At 37.8% G+C, this 14,323-nt stretch overlaps 2 protein-coding genes across 3 annotated transcripts; both read right to left on the bottom strand.

Moving 5' to 3' along the window:
* Nucleotides 1-2,506: 2,506 nt before the first annotated feature.
* LOC113159757 (interferon-induced, double-stranded RNA-activated protein kinase-like) lies at nucleotides 2,507-11,527 on the bottom strand. 2 transcript variants are annotated; one of them, XM_026356643.1, is made up of 19 exons: nucleotides 11,291-11,527; nucleotides 10,516-10,642; nucleotides 10,269-10,423; nucleotides 10,053-10,176; nucleotides 9,837-9,910; nucleotides 9,594-9,743; nucleotides 9,329-9,461; nucleotides 9,038-9,105; nucleotides 8,883-8,952; nucleotides 8,700-8,731; nucleotides 8,331-8,370; nucleotides 8,152-8,231; nucleotides 5,473-5,592; nucleotides 5,219-5,347; nucleotides 4,903-5,110; nucleotides 4,675-4,818; nucleotides 4,462-4,563; nucleotides 4,122-4,184; nucleotides 2,507-3,072 (listed from the first exon to the last, which is right to left on the bottom strand). In XM_026356643.1, exons 1-19 carry the CDS (start codon nucleotides 11,395-11,397, stop codon nucleotides 2,935-2,937), a joined length of 2,064 nt encoding a protein of 687 aa, XP_026212428.1. In that variant the 5' UTR covers nucleotides 11,398-11,527; the 3' UTR covers nucleotides 2,507-2,934. The 2 variants fall into 2 exon arrangements, with proteins under 2 accessions (XP_026212428.1, XP_026212427.1); XM_026356642.1 differs by having other exon boundaries at nucleotides 4,903-5,119; nucleotides 11,291-11,526.
* A 318-nt stretch (nucleotides 11,528-11,845) lies between these two features.
* Nucleotides 11,846-14,272, bottom strand: gpatch11 (G patch domain containing 11). Its single transcript, XM_026354309.1, has 8 exons — nucleotides 14,113-14,272; nucleotides 13,681-13,907; nucleotides 13,533-13,574; nucleotides 13,318-13,438; nucleotides 13,147-13,237; nucleotides 12,892-12,999; nucleotides 12,577-12,658; nucleotides 11,846-12,493 (listed from the first exon to the last, which is right to left on the bottom strand). The coding sequence occupies exons 1-8, from the start codon at nucleotides 14,160-14,162 to the stop codon at nucleotides 12,438-12,440; spliced, it is 777 nt and encodes a 258-aa protein (XP_026210094.1). The 5' UTR covers nucleotides 14,163-14,272; the 3' UTR covers nucleotides 11,846-12,437.
* Nucleotides 14,273-14,323: the final 51 nt, after the last annotated feature.

Genomic DNA, 14,323 nt, shown 5'->3' on the forward strand with positions numbered 1-14,323 from the left:
CGAGAACTTATTGGTCAGATGTTTCTGCCGCGGGAACTAAAAAGTAAATACAGGAAGAAGGTGAAGTGTTGTGGACCGCTGGACGCTTGCGTGACAGTAGGGAGAGGAGTTCACACATATTCATTTTGGAATATGTCCGTGACATAAGAAGAGAAAAAATCCATTGATGAATTAACTTGCTCATTCAGTATATTCAGGTAGTCAGCTGACCTTAATCTTTGGTCACATAACGTTGCTGAATCTAGACCTGACCAACTGCAGCAACCCCAGATCATAGCACTGCCCCCACAGGCTTGTACAGTGGACACTAGGCATGATGGGTGCATCACTTCACCCTCCTCTCTTTTTTCCCTGATGCACCCATCACTCTGGAACAGGGTAAATCTGGACTCATCAGACCACATGACCTCCTTCCATTGCCCCAGAGTCCAATCTTTGTGCTCTCTAGCAAATTGAAACCATTTATTCTGATTAGCCTCACTGACAAGTGGTTTTCTTAAGGCTACTCAGCTGTTTTGTCCCAATTCCTCCAGGTCCTTTTGCAGTGTGCATGTGGACTTTCACTATTAAACTTAGCTGAGTTCTGCTGTTGTTTTTCTACAGTAGTTGTTTGATTTCACCAAACATTTAAGTGATCGCTGATCATGATCTTTCAAGATTTTCTTTCCAAACATATTTCTTCCTCGAAGATGACGGTTGTTGTTTAAGAAATTAGAAGCTACTTACTGCATTAGTTAAATAACTTGTTGCCAGCTGAAAAATAAGTCTTACCTATGAGCTTTGTATTTCTAAAAATGATAAAAAACATATCACTAGAAAATATAGCATTTATTTAGTCATTTGTTTTTTTCTTTTGTCATAATTACTATGCAAATCACAACTTTGGTGTACTGTCCATATTTCTTTGCAGGAAACTATAACTTTTACTACTACAGGTAATCACGTTAGATTAATCTACTAAATCCCTAAATGGGATATTATGGATATTCTTTTGTCTTTACATACCATTAAACTATACAACACATTATAGGAAGGAACACATTTTGAGATTCACCAAAAAAGACTTTGAGTTTCTTACCATCAGACACCCAAGCTACCTATTATGACCCTGTAAAAACCCAACAGTGTGAATGATAAAGTATATCCTAAAACTCATGTTTGGAATTTCTGAGAAGAATTCCATCAGTATTTTTGCTATCTGAAAAACAGTATTGATTTTGCAATGTTATCACATACGTACATATGTTTCAATGTTAGGATTAGCTCATTTACAATATATTTTAAGGACTATATTGCTATATAACATTACTGTGCCCTTCATGTTGAACTGGATGCCTGAATGCTTTTCCGCTTCACAACAACCTAATTAGTTTTACCATGCTGTGCTTCCTAAGTAAAATGAATGCATAAATTCATTGGTTAAGTTAAAATACAGAATGTGATCTTAAAATCAGAATCACCTCATAAATAAACTCATAACCCCCCAAAGTTATATATTCATATTAATTTCCCAAAAGAAGTAATGATTTTCTTTATGGCCTAAATAAGCCTTATTAATTTTATTTAGAGTTACTGACCACCTCACTTACGAGCCATCATAATAATGTAATTATAATAGCACTCTAATTTAAATATTTACATGTTGCTAAATGTGATGGCTTTACCTACAGCCACACAATGAAAGTTAAAGTTTCACCTACTCTCCCACAGCACTGGCACAGTTGTAGTTTAATGAATCAGTCAATTTGTTTGATTTAGAACTATGTTTATTATTATTTTGGATACAGCACTGTTCTTTAAATGAAGTTTCCAAATTTAGTTAACATGGTTTAATTCTTTTTTGCTTATTTTGTATATTGGTCTATTTCTCTTTGTCTTTTGAGTTACATTATGGTATGAGTATTGGCCTCAAGTAATACTGTACTTTTAGGTTAGGTTTTTTTTATTAAATAGAATTACTAAATCAAACCAGTGTTCAATATTGCAATGGGTCTCCCTTGTCTTTCCTCTGACTCTTGTTTTACTGCTTATGGTGTTCCTGTGCCTTGTGAGTTTTGTTGAAAACACTGTTTTAAAAGCTAAGTCAAGGTACACCGTAACATTTTTTTACTTGTTAAATAAGAGTACACTGTTGATCAGAGATCAGCTGTATCAGCCTGCATCCAGATGCAAGGTGAGGGGTGATGATCTTTTTAAATTTGCCGCTAAGATCTGGATTCCAGTTTCTGCATATAAGTGAACAATAAAAGGATCAATCTGTTGGCATTGATTGACTGCCACTCTGATTATTGTTTGGTCAGCATGAGCTCAAGTACCGTGTCATTGTGGAGCCTTGAACAGAACATTTTTTTACATTTCTATTTACACTGATGTGAGTCACCATAAACTGAGATGTACTACTGTGTCTCTTACTGAATTATTCTTGAATGACACCTTACAGAATATCTTAACAACTTTAATCTATAAAGTAATTGCTCATGAGAACAGATTCAGAGTTAGACCATGCTGAAGGAATTTTCTGGTTTATTGTCCTTTCCCACACACTCAGACGGTCTGACACATTTATTGTTGATACAACACTTGCATACAAACGCAGCTACTTGTATTGTTATCATTTGATCCATCTACAAGTCTGCCTTTTCAATACTTGAATACTTCATTACATTTTCATCAATTACTTTTTCATCAATAAATTATTTCAATAAGAGTTGACATTTAACAACCAGGACATGATTATTTCTTAAAATAAACTGATTCTAAAATGAGTTTCAAGTATGGTACTACATTAAAACAATGTTAACTTGTGTCTTGTGACTTTATAAAAAACTGTAAAAGAAAAAGAATACTCCCCTTAGCTTTGAAACACATTTAATTCTAAATTAATAATCTTGCTTGTGATGGCTTGTCCATTATTTGATTATTTACACGTAATATTCACACGCTCTTACTGCATAAAGATGTATCTTTAAGAGCTGTAAGTCTACATGCGTACTTCTCCAGGTCCGTCTTTACATTACTTGCCTCAGGTCGTTCCTCTGGCTTCACACGGAGCATTGACTTTATAATTTGGTTCTGCAACAAAACAAAACATCTATTGTGATCTTCAGAACATGAATAAAAGCTGCCAGTTTGGATCCACTTCGCTCTCTACAACCTTGTTACCCAAAAAAGTGTAACTGTCACTCATCCAAACATTTGGTGCAACATAAATTTAGAGAATATTTTAAAAAAGGCTCTAATTCTTTGAGCTCCTGAAATCCTGTATTACATGAGAATGGGGAAAAAGTGATTTAAAAACTATAGCCACCAAACAGCATTGAAGAATAAAGAACATGCAGCAGGCGCGAGCCGTGCAGAAGCCTGTTGCAGCTGCTCTCTCTCATTTCTTCATGTAGATAAGTAACATGGTAACAATGCTGAACAAACTAATCAGGAGGGCTGGCTCTGTTCTGGGGGACGCTCTACATGTTGTATCTGAGAGGAGGATGCTGTCCAAACTCCTCTCGATCCTGGACAATCACTCCCACCCACTACACAGTGTGCTAGCTGGACAGAGGAACCTGTTCAGCCAGAGACTGATCAACATCAAGTGCTACAGAGCGCAACAGGAGATCCTTTCTTCATGTGGCCATCAAACTGTACAACTCCTCCCCTCTCTGTAAGGTGGTGGGGAACTGAACTGACTATCATCAGTATCATTATTTATGTTATCATTCCACTCATGTCTATTATTATTGACCCATTTCATCCATCTTTTGATTTTTTGTTGGTGTAGATCTTTTTCTGGTTGGGGTTCTTTCCTTCCATCTAAATTGAGAGCAACTGTAACAAGGCAGTTTCCCTCTGGGATTAATAAAGTGTTTTGAACCTTGAATCTTGAATACAATGATAACATTCCACTGTCCCAACTTATTTGATATATGTTGCTGGTATCAAATACAATGAGCTTATATGTTTCAAACAACAATCAAAATTCTCCGGCAAACTAACAAAATAAATATATTTTTCCAAACAGTGCCTTGACTTGCTTTATTCTTTGAAAACATAAATACACTAAAGTCACCCCTTTACCTGCCAAATACTGTTTCATACATCATGCAAACTGAAAGAAAATCATGTACCTCTTGTGTAAAGTTGTTAGAAAATCCCTTAGGAAACTGCTGGTTTCTGGCATTTTCCCAAATCTGGAATTTGTGCAGTGACAAGAGAAGAACATGTAACTGGCATAATACTTCTCAGTTAAATGCCCAATGGGCCTTTTTCACACAAGACACATGTAGGAAAAGCACAAGTGACAATAATAACATTAATAATGGCTGAATTTCATTAGTTGTTGTGCATGCTGGTCTAATGTCTATTAGGATTCTCATGAAGTACAGTTTTACATGTTGTGGTTAAACCTGCGGTCCTAAACTGAGCTTTGCTGTAGAGGGGACTCACCATGTTGTCTAAACCACTCACCTCTTTCCTTTCAGAGCCAGCAGGGAGGTTCCAAAGGAGCTCAAAGTATATCAACCCCAAAGCAAATATGTCCACTTTTCGATCATAGGTGCTCTTGCTTTTCTGCAATAGAGAACACAAAATTCACAAAGGTTCTTTTACAAGCACCACCAGATAGAATCTCTACCTAAATTACCAGAATTTAAATAAAAGTTAATGTCTAGACCATCTAACCTGCTCAGGAGCCATGTAAGACGGGGTTCCTTTGTACACCGTTCTCTCCAACAGGTTCTCAGCATCGTCATCTTTCTCAGCAGTGACCAGACCAAAGTCTCCTATCTTCACGACTCCATCCTGTCCAAACAAGATGTTGGCCGGCTAACCAGAGGGAAAAATAAACAGACATGTCGCTTCATAACTGTTGTGATGTAATAAATGGTGATTTTATCCTCCGCAGCTCACCTTCAGGTCTCTGTGGATGAGTGAGTGGGAGTGAATGTACTCGACTCCACTACCCAGTTGCAGAGCAATTTGCAGACTTTCTTCTCTTCTCTTGGAGTTTCGCAGAGATTTCTTCGCATTCTGAGCATTTTTCTCATCTATCCACACCCTAAGTGTTCGTGTGTCACACAGCTCCATCTGAATGTAGAGGTACTTTGCTGTTGAACTACTGGTTGACCTAGAACAGTATGAAGAGAATAATGGTGAAGTGACATCTCTTTCTGTTTTGGGCACAGGAACTGTACAGCAGTGATTTTAGTAAGTCGATGATACTTACTGGGAAGCAGTGGAACTATCAACTCTACTGTCCCACTGGTATCCTGTATCCTCCATCCAACATGTGTAGTATCGAATAATATTGCTGTGCTGGAGGTCTGATAATGCCCCCACCTCCCGTAAGGCTTTTCTGATCCAAAGAAGGACAAACATATGACTCAAGTAAGAAAACTATTTTGGGATGCAACATTTGTTATATTAAAAACACCATGCAGCACTCGTAGAAAAAGCAACATACTTCATTACTTTACTTACTCTTTGCAACGGACAATCTTTACAGCATAATGCTTATCTAGCAGCTTTTGTCTTGCCTTGAAAACATGACCGAAGGCTCCTTTACCGAGGCATTTTATGTTGTCAAATTCTGATGTGAACCTGTTTACGTTAACACAAGAAAAGTTGAACATATAATAAATATTGTATTTGAGTAGACACTACACAAATGAAAGGCTACAGAGGTTCTAAAAAATACTGTATGTGAGGGAACGGACTGACACGGAGTAAACAGGTACGTACAAAAGGAACTATTTATCTCCAAACTACCCTTCATATCAAAGATTTTAGAAAAGTACGTGTCTAAACACTTATTTCTAGCCGCAGAAAACTATAACATCTTTGACGAATTGCAATCTGGTTTTCGCAAACACCACAGCACAGAGACCGCCCTACTGAAGGTAACCAATGACATTCTGTTGGCTTCTGATGCTGGTTTGTGCTCTATTCTTGTCCTCCTCGATCTTAGTGCTGCTTTTGATACAGTAGACCACCAAATTTTGTTAGACCGGCTAAAGCACTGGGCTGGAATAGAAGGCACTGCACTGGACTGGTTCTCCTCATACCTGTCCAACAGATCGTTTTGTGTTACAGTTAATAACTACAAGTCATCTTTTTCTCCTGTAAAGTACGGAGTCCCACAAGGTTCAGTGCTGGGGCCAATCTTGTTCTCTTTGTATATGCTCCCTTTGGGACATATTATTCGCAAACATGGTGTTTCTTTTCATTGCTATGCTGATGACACTCAGCTGTACTGTCCCTTTAAGATATCAGACCACGGGGGACTGAGTTCCTTACATGAGTGTATAAATGAGATAAAAAACTGGATGGCTCAAAATTTCCTGCAGCTGAATTCTGACAAAACAGAAATAGTTGTTATCAGTCCACAGCGTGTAGCCAGACACATTCTGCCCTGCACAGATTCTCTCTTAGCTAATTCTAAGCCCACTGCAAAAAGTCTTGGTGTTTGGTTTGATAGTAAACTTAACTTCGAGCATCATGTCAAAAAGCTTGTCCAGGCATGTTTTTATCATCTTAGAAATATCTCCAAAATACGTTCAATTCTTTCTTTTCATGACACTGAAGTAATCTTACACGCATTTATTTCCTCACGCCTTGACTATTGCAACAGTCTGTTCACCTGTCTCAGCCAGAAATCTATTAATCGGCTCCAGATTGTTCAGAATTCAGCTGCAAGACTCTTAACTAGAAAAAGAAAATATGATCACATCACTCCTGTATTAGCTTCCTTACACTGGCTGCCAGTATTTTTTAGGATTGATTTTAAGATTTTATTAATAACTTTTAAAGCTCTGCATGGCCTTTCCCCCAGCTATTTATCCCAGCTTTTAAAGCCTTATGAGCCTGCACGTAGCCTGAGATCCTCTGGTAGAAATCTTCTGTATGTCCCCAATGTCAGAATGACTACTAGAGGTGACAGAGCCTTTTCAGTTAGAGCCCCTAAACTCTGGAACAGCTTACCCGAGGATATAAGATCAGCTGACTCAGTAACATCTTTTAAAACTCTCCTTAAAACATACCTCTACCCGCGAGCCTTTTGCGATCTTCTGTAAGCTAAAACAAATCTGTCCTTGGGAAGACTCTCCATTAGATTACAATGTCTTTACGTTGGAACTGGTCTCCCCAAGGACCGATGTGGTAGTTGTTTGTATTATTGTTTTGTTTGTATAGCTGTTTCCTGCTCCCCAACCGGTCGAGGCAGATGGCCGTTTAACTTGAGCCTGGTTCTGCTGGAGGTTTCTTCCCCCAGGGGGAGTTTTTCCTCTCCACTGTTTGCCTAGTGCTTGCTCAAGTTGATCTTGTTGGGCTACATGTGTTTCTTGTCTGTCTTGTGAAGCACTTTGTAACATATGTTTAGAAAAGTGCTCTATAAATACATTTATTATTATTATTATTATTATTATTATTATTATTATTATTATTATTATTATTATTATTATTATTATTATTATTATTATTATTATTATTATTATTATTATTATTAACAACAAAAGGCAGGGACACAGGGAAACCAAACAAACACTAACAAAGTATCAACACAAAAAGACCCAAAACCACGGTGGATTAGAACTAACAAAAACCAGGAACCGACAGACCAAGTAGCAACCTAAAACAACGCAGGAATGCAGGTAAAGAAATATAAAACAACTAAACACACAAATAACTGACTAACTTAACACAGGACTGCACAGCACAAAACCGACAGACAAAAAAATACAAAAGTAACAAAAGAAAACTACTGTCGAGGGCAAGGCAACACAGGAGCAAACGCCAAAACCAAAAATACAAAGTGACAACAGAAAATCACTGTAGTCGCAGGCAAACAAAACTCACATGTGGGGAAACAGTCCAACAAACAAACGAGGAAGATGACGGACGAACCAGAGTTGCTGAGGACACTATGCAACATGACACAACACAACGTGACGAACCAGCAGAGAACAAAGGACTGAGGGAAGCTTATAAAACAAAAAGGGGAACACAGGTGAAATGAATCAGTCAATTAAGAGTCCATGGGTTGAGTGGAGGTGGAGGTGCAGGAAGGGAGAAAACAAACAGAAGGGGGAGACAAAAACGTCTAAACAGGCAGGTATGAGGCCTGAATCCTGACACTGTAATCATTAATTTAATTGTCCATACCTTGTGTCTACTGACTGGGTTGACTTTTTCTCACTCGGACTATTAACTGCAGTCTTGCCATTGAAGTTGCCCATTATATCCTTAAAGAAAATATTTTTTTTTAGTTTTAAAAGTTTTGACAGAAATATTACAATATAAATACCAACATAAAAAACATGATTAATATCCTGTTAAGTTACCATGCTGTTCTTGCGGGCATTTGAGAAATTTGCTGCAAGTCTAACAAGACAAGAAAAAAACATCACAGGCAACAACATCAGGTAATTTCAATGATTTTCCAGCAAACACAAAGTTTACCACATTGTTATTTCCTAGTCGATTTATTTTTTAACCCTTCCACTTAGAGCATTATGTGTGAAAAGGGCTACACCTCACACACTGCTCTGTAAACACTGATGCAGCGCTACTCAAATAAAAGCTGAGACTCGTAGCTATGATGTAGCATCAATTATTTTATTTCAGATAGAACTTGCTTAAGAACAGAAACCAAAGAACAAAATAGTACTTGCCCAAGTACAGTCTAGGCTATACACAAAAAGCATACTTACTTTATTCTGGGCTTCACATCGGGACTTTGATACTTTATAATGGAAAGGAGGAAAATAAAGTCAATTCTATTTACATTGCAGGCATATGTATGGGGGCACAAAGTCCTCCTTTATTGCTTAATAATCTAAAGATCTAATTAATGAGCTGTGAGAATATTATAGTATTAGTAGGAAAAATCAAACCTGGTCCTTTGGCGAGTTTGAGCCACTTGGAGTTGACAATATGCTTTTTGACTGTGCATCACGAGGCACCCTTGGAGAAAACAATCAGACACATTGGTGGAATATTCTCATTATTAATCTTTACCATGTGTTGTACTCCTCAGTCTGTGCCTTACGGAGTGCTTGGTGATTTGCACAGCTTGGCTGGCGTACCATCATCAGACACCACTGACCAGGAAGTTGCCTGAAATCACAAATGACGTTTCCTGCTGTTGCACTGTAGCATGTGTATTTTGTACTGTACTGTAATGATTCTCTCTGGCATGACGTTTAAACAAATGTCACTTATACAAGCAAGATCAAATTTACATTTTTTAAATCTCATTGTCATAGTGAGTGAGGACTAATTTTAATTATTGTTTAAAGTGATTATTTAAAGCAGACAAGCTGCATTGTACCTTACTTACCTTACTGTCCCAGTCTGGCTGTTTCTGAAGCTCACACCAGGCCAGCTGAGCTGCATTTTGTTTGGCTTCCTGTTTAGTCTTACCCTCACCTACAGGGTATTCCTTGGTGTTGATGACTAATTTATAGAAAAATCTACATAGGCAGGGAGTAAATAGTTAGATGACTGTGTTAAGAAGTGTTTTCTATATCTACTTTTAGTAGATATAGAGTGTTGTAGTGTCAGAGTGAATCTGTGTAGCCTTACAGAAATTCAGTAATACTCACTGAGGGCTATGAGGTGGACCACATTTTCTCTCTAAAATGTAATCATGGGAGTGTTTTTTTTTCTGGCAGTAGTGGTTGATGATTTCTATAAAGTTTGTCTCAGTAAAGCTTTTGCCTGCTGTCTTAACATTCAAGTTCTTGGTCTTATCACTGCAATATCAGGACAGATCAGACCTCGATTACAAACATTTAAGAAACAAACTGTATTGAATGAAACGATATGTTGCCACAGTTCATGCTCACCAAATGTCTGTCACGTTTTGCTTCAGTTCCTCCTTCTGTGGACTTAACACTCCACTGTATTTCTCATCTCCAGTCTAAAAGGGAAAACATCATGATTTTATTATGATCTACGAATTGGAGTCTGACCTGTGTTACATGTAGAAAAATAGATTTTAATTCCTTCCTTCCCTCTGAATGTTTCTAGGTCCAAGAACATTAGCATGTATTACTACTTACCTCTATAGTTCTACTGCCGTGCATTTCTTGATACACCAGCTTTGCTGCTTCTTCCTTAGCTTCCCTCTTTGTTTTTCCATAAGCAGCTGGGTACTCCTTATCACCAACCACGAAACTACAGCATCTAACAATTACACAATGATTATTTCATTTAACGCATTTTGTTATAGTGACTACACAACTATAAATATGTAAAGACATATGGTGGAGTCTTACTGAGTATTATTATCTGGTCCCAGTCTAGTTGACTCCACAGATTTTACAGTCACCCTGTTCTTCTGACCATGCTCATTCAACCAACATATATAGTTGGTGTTACTGATACCTGTCTGGTGAGCTGGTGCAGTAGAAGCTTCTGCTGTAACAAAACCCTATGTGAAGACATGCCATAAATTGGTCGTCTATGCTTTGAAGGACAAAAACTGACGTGCAGAAATTAAATAAAGAGATGTGATGATCTTACAGTATCAGCTGGTTCCTCCAATAAGCCTCTCAGGGCATTTTTGGCAGCAATATGTTTGGCTTCCTTCTTGTTCTTCCCCACACCGTCAGGATACGCCTTGCCATTCACAACAGCTCTTACGGTAAATCTGAGGAGAAATGGTAAACCCTTTGTTAAAAAGGCGACATAACTGTGTGATGGAGGTTTTACTACAAAGATGTGAATCTACAATGATCCCTGCATGTGAAGGATGGACGGCCTTAGTATCGGATCAGAAGAGTGCCTGGAAGTCACCCATTTTAATAGGGACTATGTAAACAACACTGTAGTACTGGTATTAATTTCAAAATACATTTTACCTGACAGTACTTAAATGTGCATTGGTGGAAACAATTCAATTCAATTCAATTCAATTTTATTTGTAGAGCGCTTTTTACAATTGACATTGTCACAAAGCAGCTTTACACAACCAAAGAGCAGTACATGAACAGTGTATGTGTATGAGTCATAATAATCTGATTGAAACAACACAGGGAGAAGTGTGACAAAGATCTGGGATCAGTTAATGCACCTGACAGAACAGACCTACTCTACCTTTACCTACCTCTATATATTCTGCAAGACATATGCAGGTTGGCAGATAATTATTCATACACATACAATAATGAGATCGTGCACCTGAATGGAAGTGTATTATTCTCCTATTGAACAGAGGCCTGCCCTAGAAAATCCCATGCTTCTTGCACTTTTGTGCATGACATGTGGTAAATGTTAGCTGGCTATGAATTCAACTCACGTTTTAATGTGGTCAGGTCCAACACATCCAACGTCTTCATATTTCACCTCCGACCGCGTTTTCTGTGTGTATTCATTTAATTTTGCGATGTAATTTTGTGTTTCCATTATACACTAACAGTTGGAAAGTCTACTTAAATTACATAAAAATAACGAACTTAAGTGAAAATCTCGCAGCAGTTCATGTTTTCCGCGTCCATGTTTCTGAAACTGGCCTCACTCAGACTTTAAGTTTCGTTTTCTCGGTAAACGTCACATGACATGGTGCCTTCAAATGGCGTCTGGAAAATAACTACCGATTTTTCTAAATGCTATTTGTAATAGAAAGACGGCATTTTAAACGATGTCTACTTAACGTCTTGTTTAAACTATATATTGTGCAAAATGCGCGACAACCTGTTCTTCACCTTGATAAACGCTTCATTCATTTGCAGCGTTCAACACGATAGAACTACATTTCCCAAGAAGCATTATTACCCTGACTCTAAGTAAGACTCATGGGGGCTGTAGTTGTTAATGCCAGATACTCAAACACTTGGATTAAATCCACCTTAGATTCATCAAATAGTAGACGTTCATTTACAGAAGCCTGGTATCGGGCTTCATCATTTCAAACACGAGGAAGTTCCTCATTTTAGAGTGTTATATCAAATATATATGATTTTTTGCACCAGCAAAATGACACATATAGTGCATTTGATGGTACAGTACAAATCAGATGGGTTCAGAGCATGTAATATTCTGGTGAGGGCAGAAATAGTGTAGTATTGTTGAATAGTAACATAAAATAAAACGGAAATAAGATCAATTTACCAATTGATTAGGCAACAACGTCAAACATACAATATTTAATGATGACATGGTATAACTTTTCAAAATATAAGTATTGTATAAAACACAATTTCTAAAAAAAAAAAAAAAAAAATCCATGACTGTCAGCTATTAAAATTGATGGTCATATACCTCCAGTAGACTTTGACAGGAGAGTGAAATAGGATGATAAACAAACCTTCCTTCATTTCTGATCCATTTACATTTTTATCTACAACTACTTATGTGTTATAAGAAGCCTTCTGTCTACACTCATTTACACATAGGATTTTTCTGTTTTTCCCCAAGGAACCCCTGCACGTATTTCGTTATCAGGTTCATTCGTGGTCTGCTGCTGTATCTCCAGGACAGTTAGAGCATAAGTCTTCCTCATCTGTGACAAAGAAAGGGATATATATCAGTAAAGGTAATCAAACAGCACTAAACTCTAAACAGCAATGTTGTCATCACTCTTACCATTATAGGTGGTCCCACACCATATGCAGTAAAAATGGATTCCTCTCAAATAGGATGTTAAAATTTGCAGCTTATCAAAGGACTGTAACAGAGAGGTGTATACATGTTTGTATTACATGGTATGCCAGTACATCAACAATGTACTATATCCTGTATTGTCATGTTAGCAACAAACACCAAAATAGTGCTATATCACCACATGTTTATTAGACACTAAACTAAACTATATGAGCCAAAAGTAAACAATTTACTTTTAGCTCATATAACAGGACTGAACATTGTTTTACTGAATAAACAAGCAAAATTAGTACTAACAGTTAGTTCTACAATCTCCTCTTCCTCTTCCTCCTCCTCCGGACTATCTTCTTCATCATCAGCATCTGCTTTAGGCCAGTACCAGTCTTCTCTTGGGACAGTGATGCCCTGGAAAGGAAAATACACCTCAAACAAAATCCCAACTGATTTCAAAATACAGAATATGAAAATATTTTTCTGTACTTGTGCACTGAATTCTCACTACAAAGAAATTGCATAGTATTAGCACTGTGCCACAGTCATATTTCCTCCAACCTTCTGATTGTCAAGCTGCTCACAGGCTCGCTGACTCCTCCTGAAATCGCCTTCAATCTTTCGCTCCTCCCTCTCAGTCCTTACTCTTGACCTGTAATGAAAAAGCACAGGATTATGAAATATATGAATAATAAGCGGGGCTGAAATTTCATATACAGATGCAAACATCACCTGAAATCTTCCAAAGATTTGGTCTCATTCTGTTGTTTAGCTCGGGTTTTCTGTCGATAGTGTTCAAGTTCCTCCTCAGCTTTTCTTTTCTTCACTTCTTCCATTCCAATGCCACCTCTGTCTGATTCAGAAAAAGTCGATGGAAAGCCACAGCTATCATTTAGGTTTTGCTGCTGTTACCAAATGTTTTTCATTTTAAAAAATGTGTTGCTTACCAGTTTTTATATTTAGCGGAATTGGATCAACCCTCCCTGCTCCTGAAAAGGTCACACACATTTACATTACAACATGCAGACATTACCAGACAGCTGCAAAGCAGATTAAAAAAATGAGTGAGTATTAGACAGTATAGGAGAAACTTGCCCTCCTTCCCCAGGCCTTGACCAGCTTTATAACCCATTTTCTGTAGAAGTGCAAATCCCTTGTTCTCATTGCTAATGGAGCTCTGTAGAGCTGCTTCTCGACTTTCCTTTTCCTGCTCCTTGTAGGTCTTCTGACGGTTCTTGATGTTCTGCTCCTTTTGCCGTGTCTCCTTCTTGATTGCTTCTTTTACTCGCCTCACCATGCTGACACCGGGTTTCACATCTTGCCTGACAGACAGAAACCCAGTCAATACAGTGATAATTATTTTGCAAGTAACTGCCAACAAAAGCTTCTATTTTTAACCTCTGAATATCCCTGGATTAACTTTACTTTTGTAAGGGGACACCACGGCGGATTAGGCGACATCTAACAATCTAACAATTCTTACACATCCGGGTTTTAATACAAACAACAGACACACGAAATATTCACATTTTACTGAGAAATGCATCAGACATGTAGTCCTCCTCTTCATCAGACATAATGACAGCGCAAAAAACAAATGGAAATGCAATTAAAGCAAAGTACACCGCCTAATTCCAGTTGACCATTAGTGTTTACTTCAGATATGTGGTTCGTTCACATATACACTCCGGGTAGCAACAACGTTCAAGGCAAGTCTGAGGTTCCGAAGTATTTGATA

The sequence above is a fragment of the Anabas testudineus genome, chromosome 15 (genome assembly GCF_900324465.2).
Source record: "Anabas testudineus chromosome 15, fAnaTes1.2, whole genome shotgun sequence".
Taxonomy (NCBI): Eukaryota; Metazoa; Chordata; class Actinopteri; order Anabantiformes; family Anabantidae; genus Anabas; species Anabas testudineus.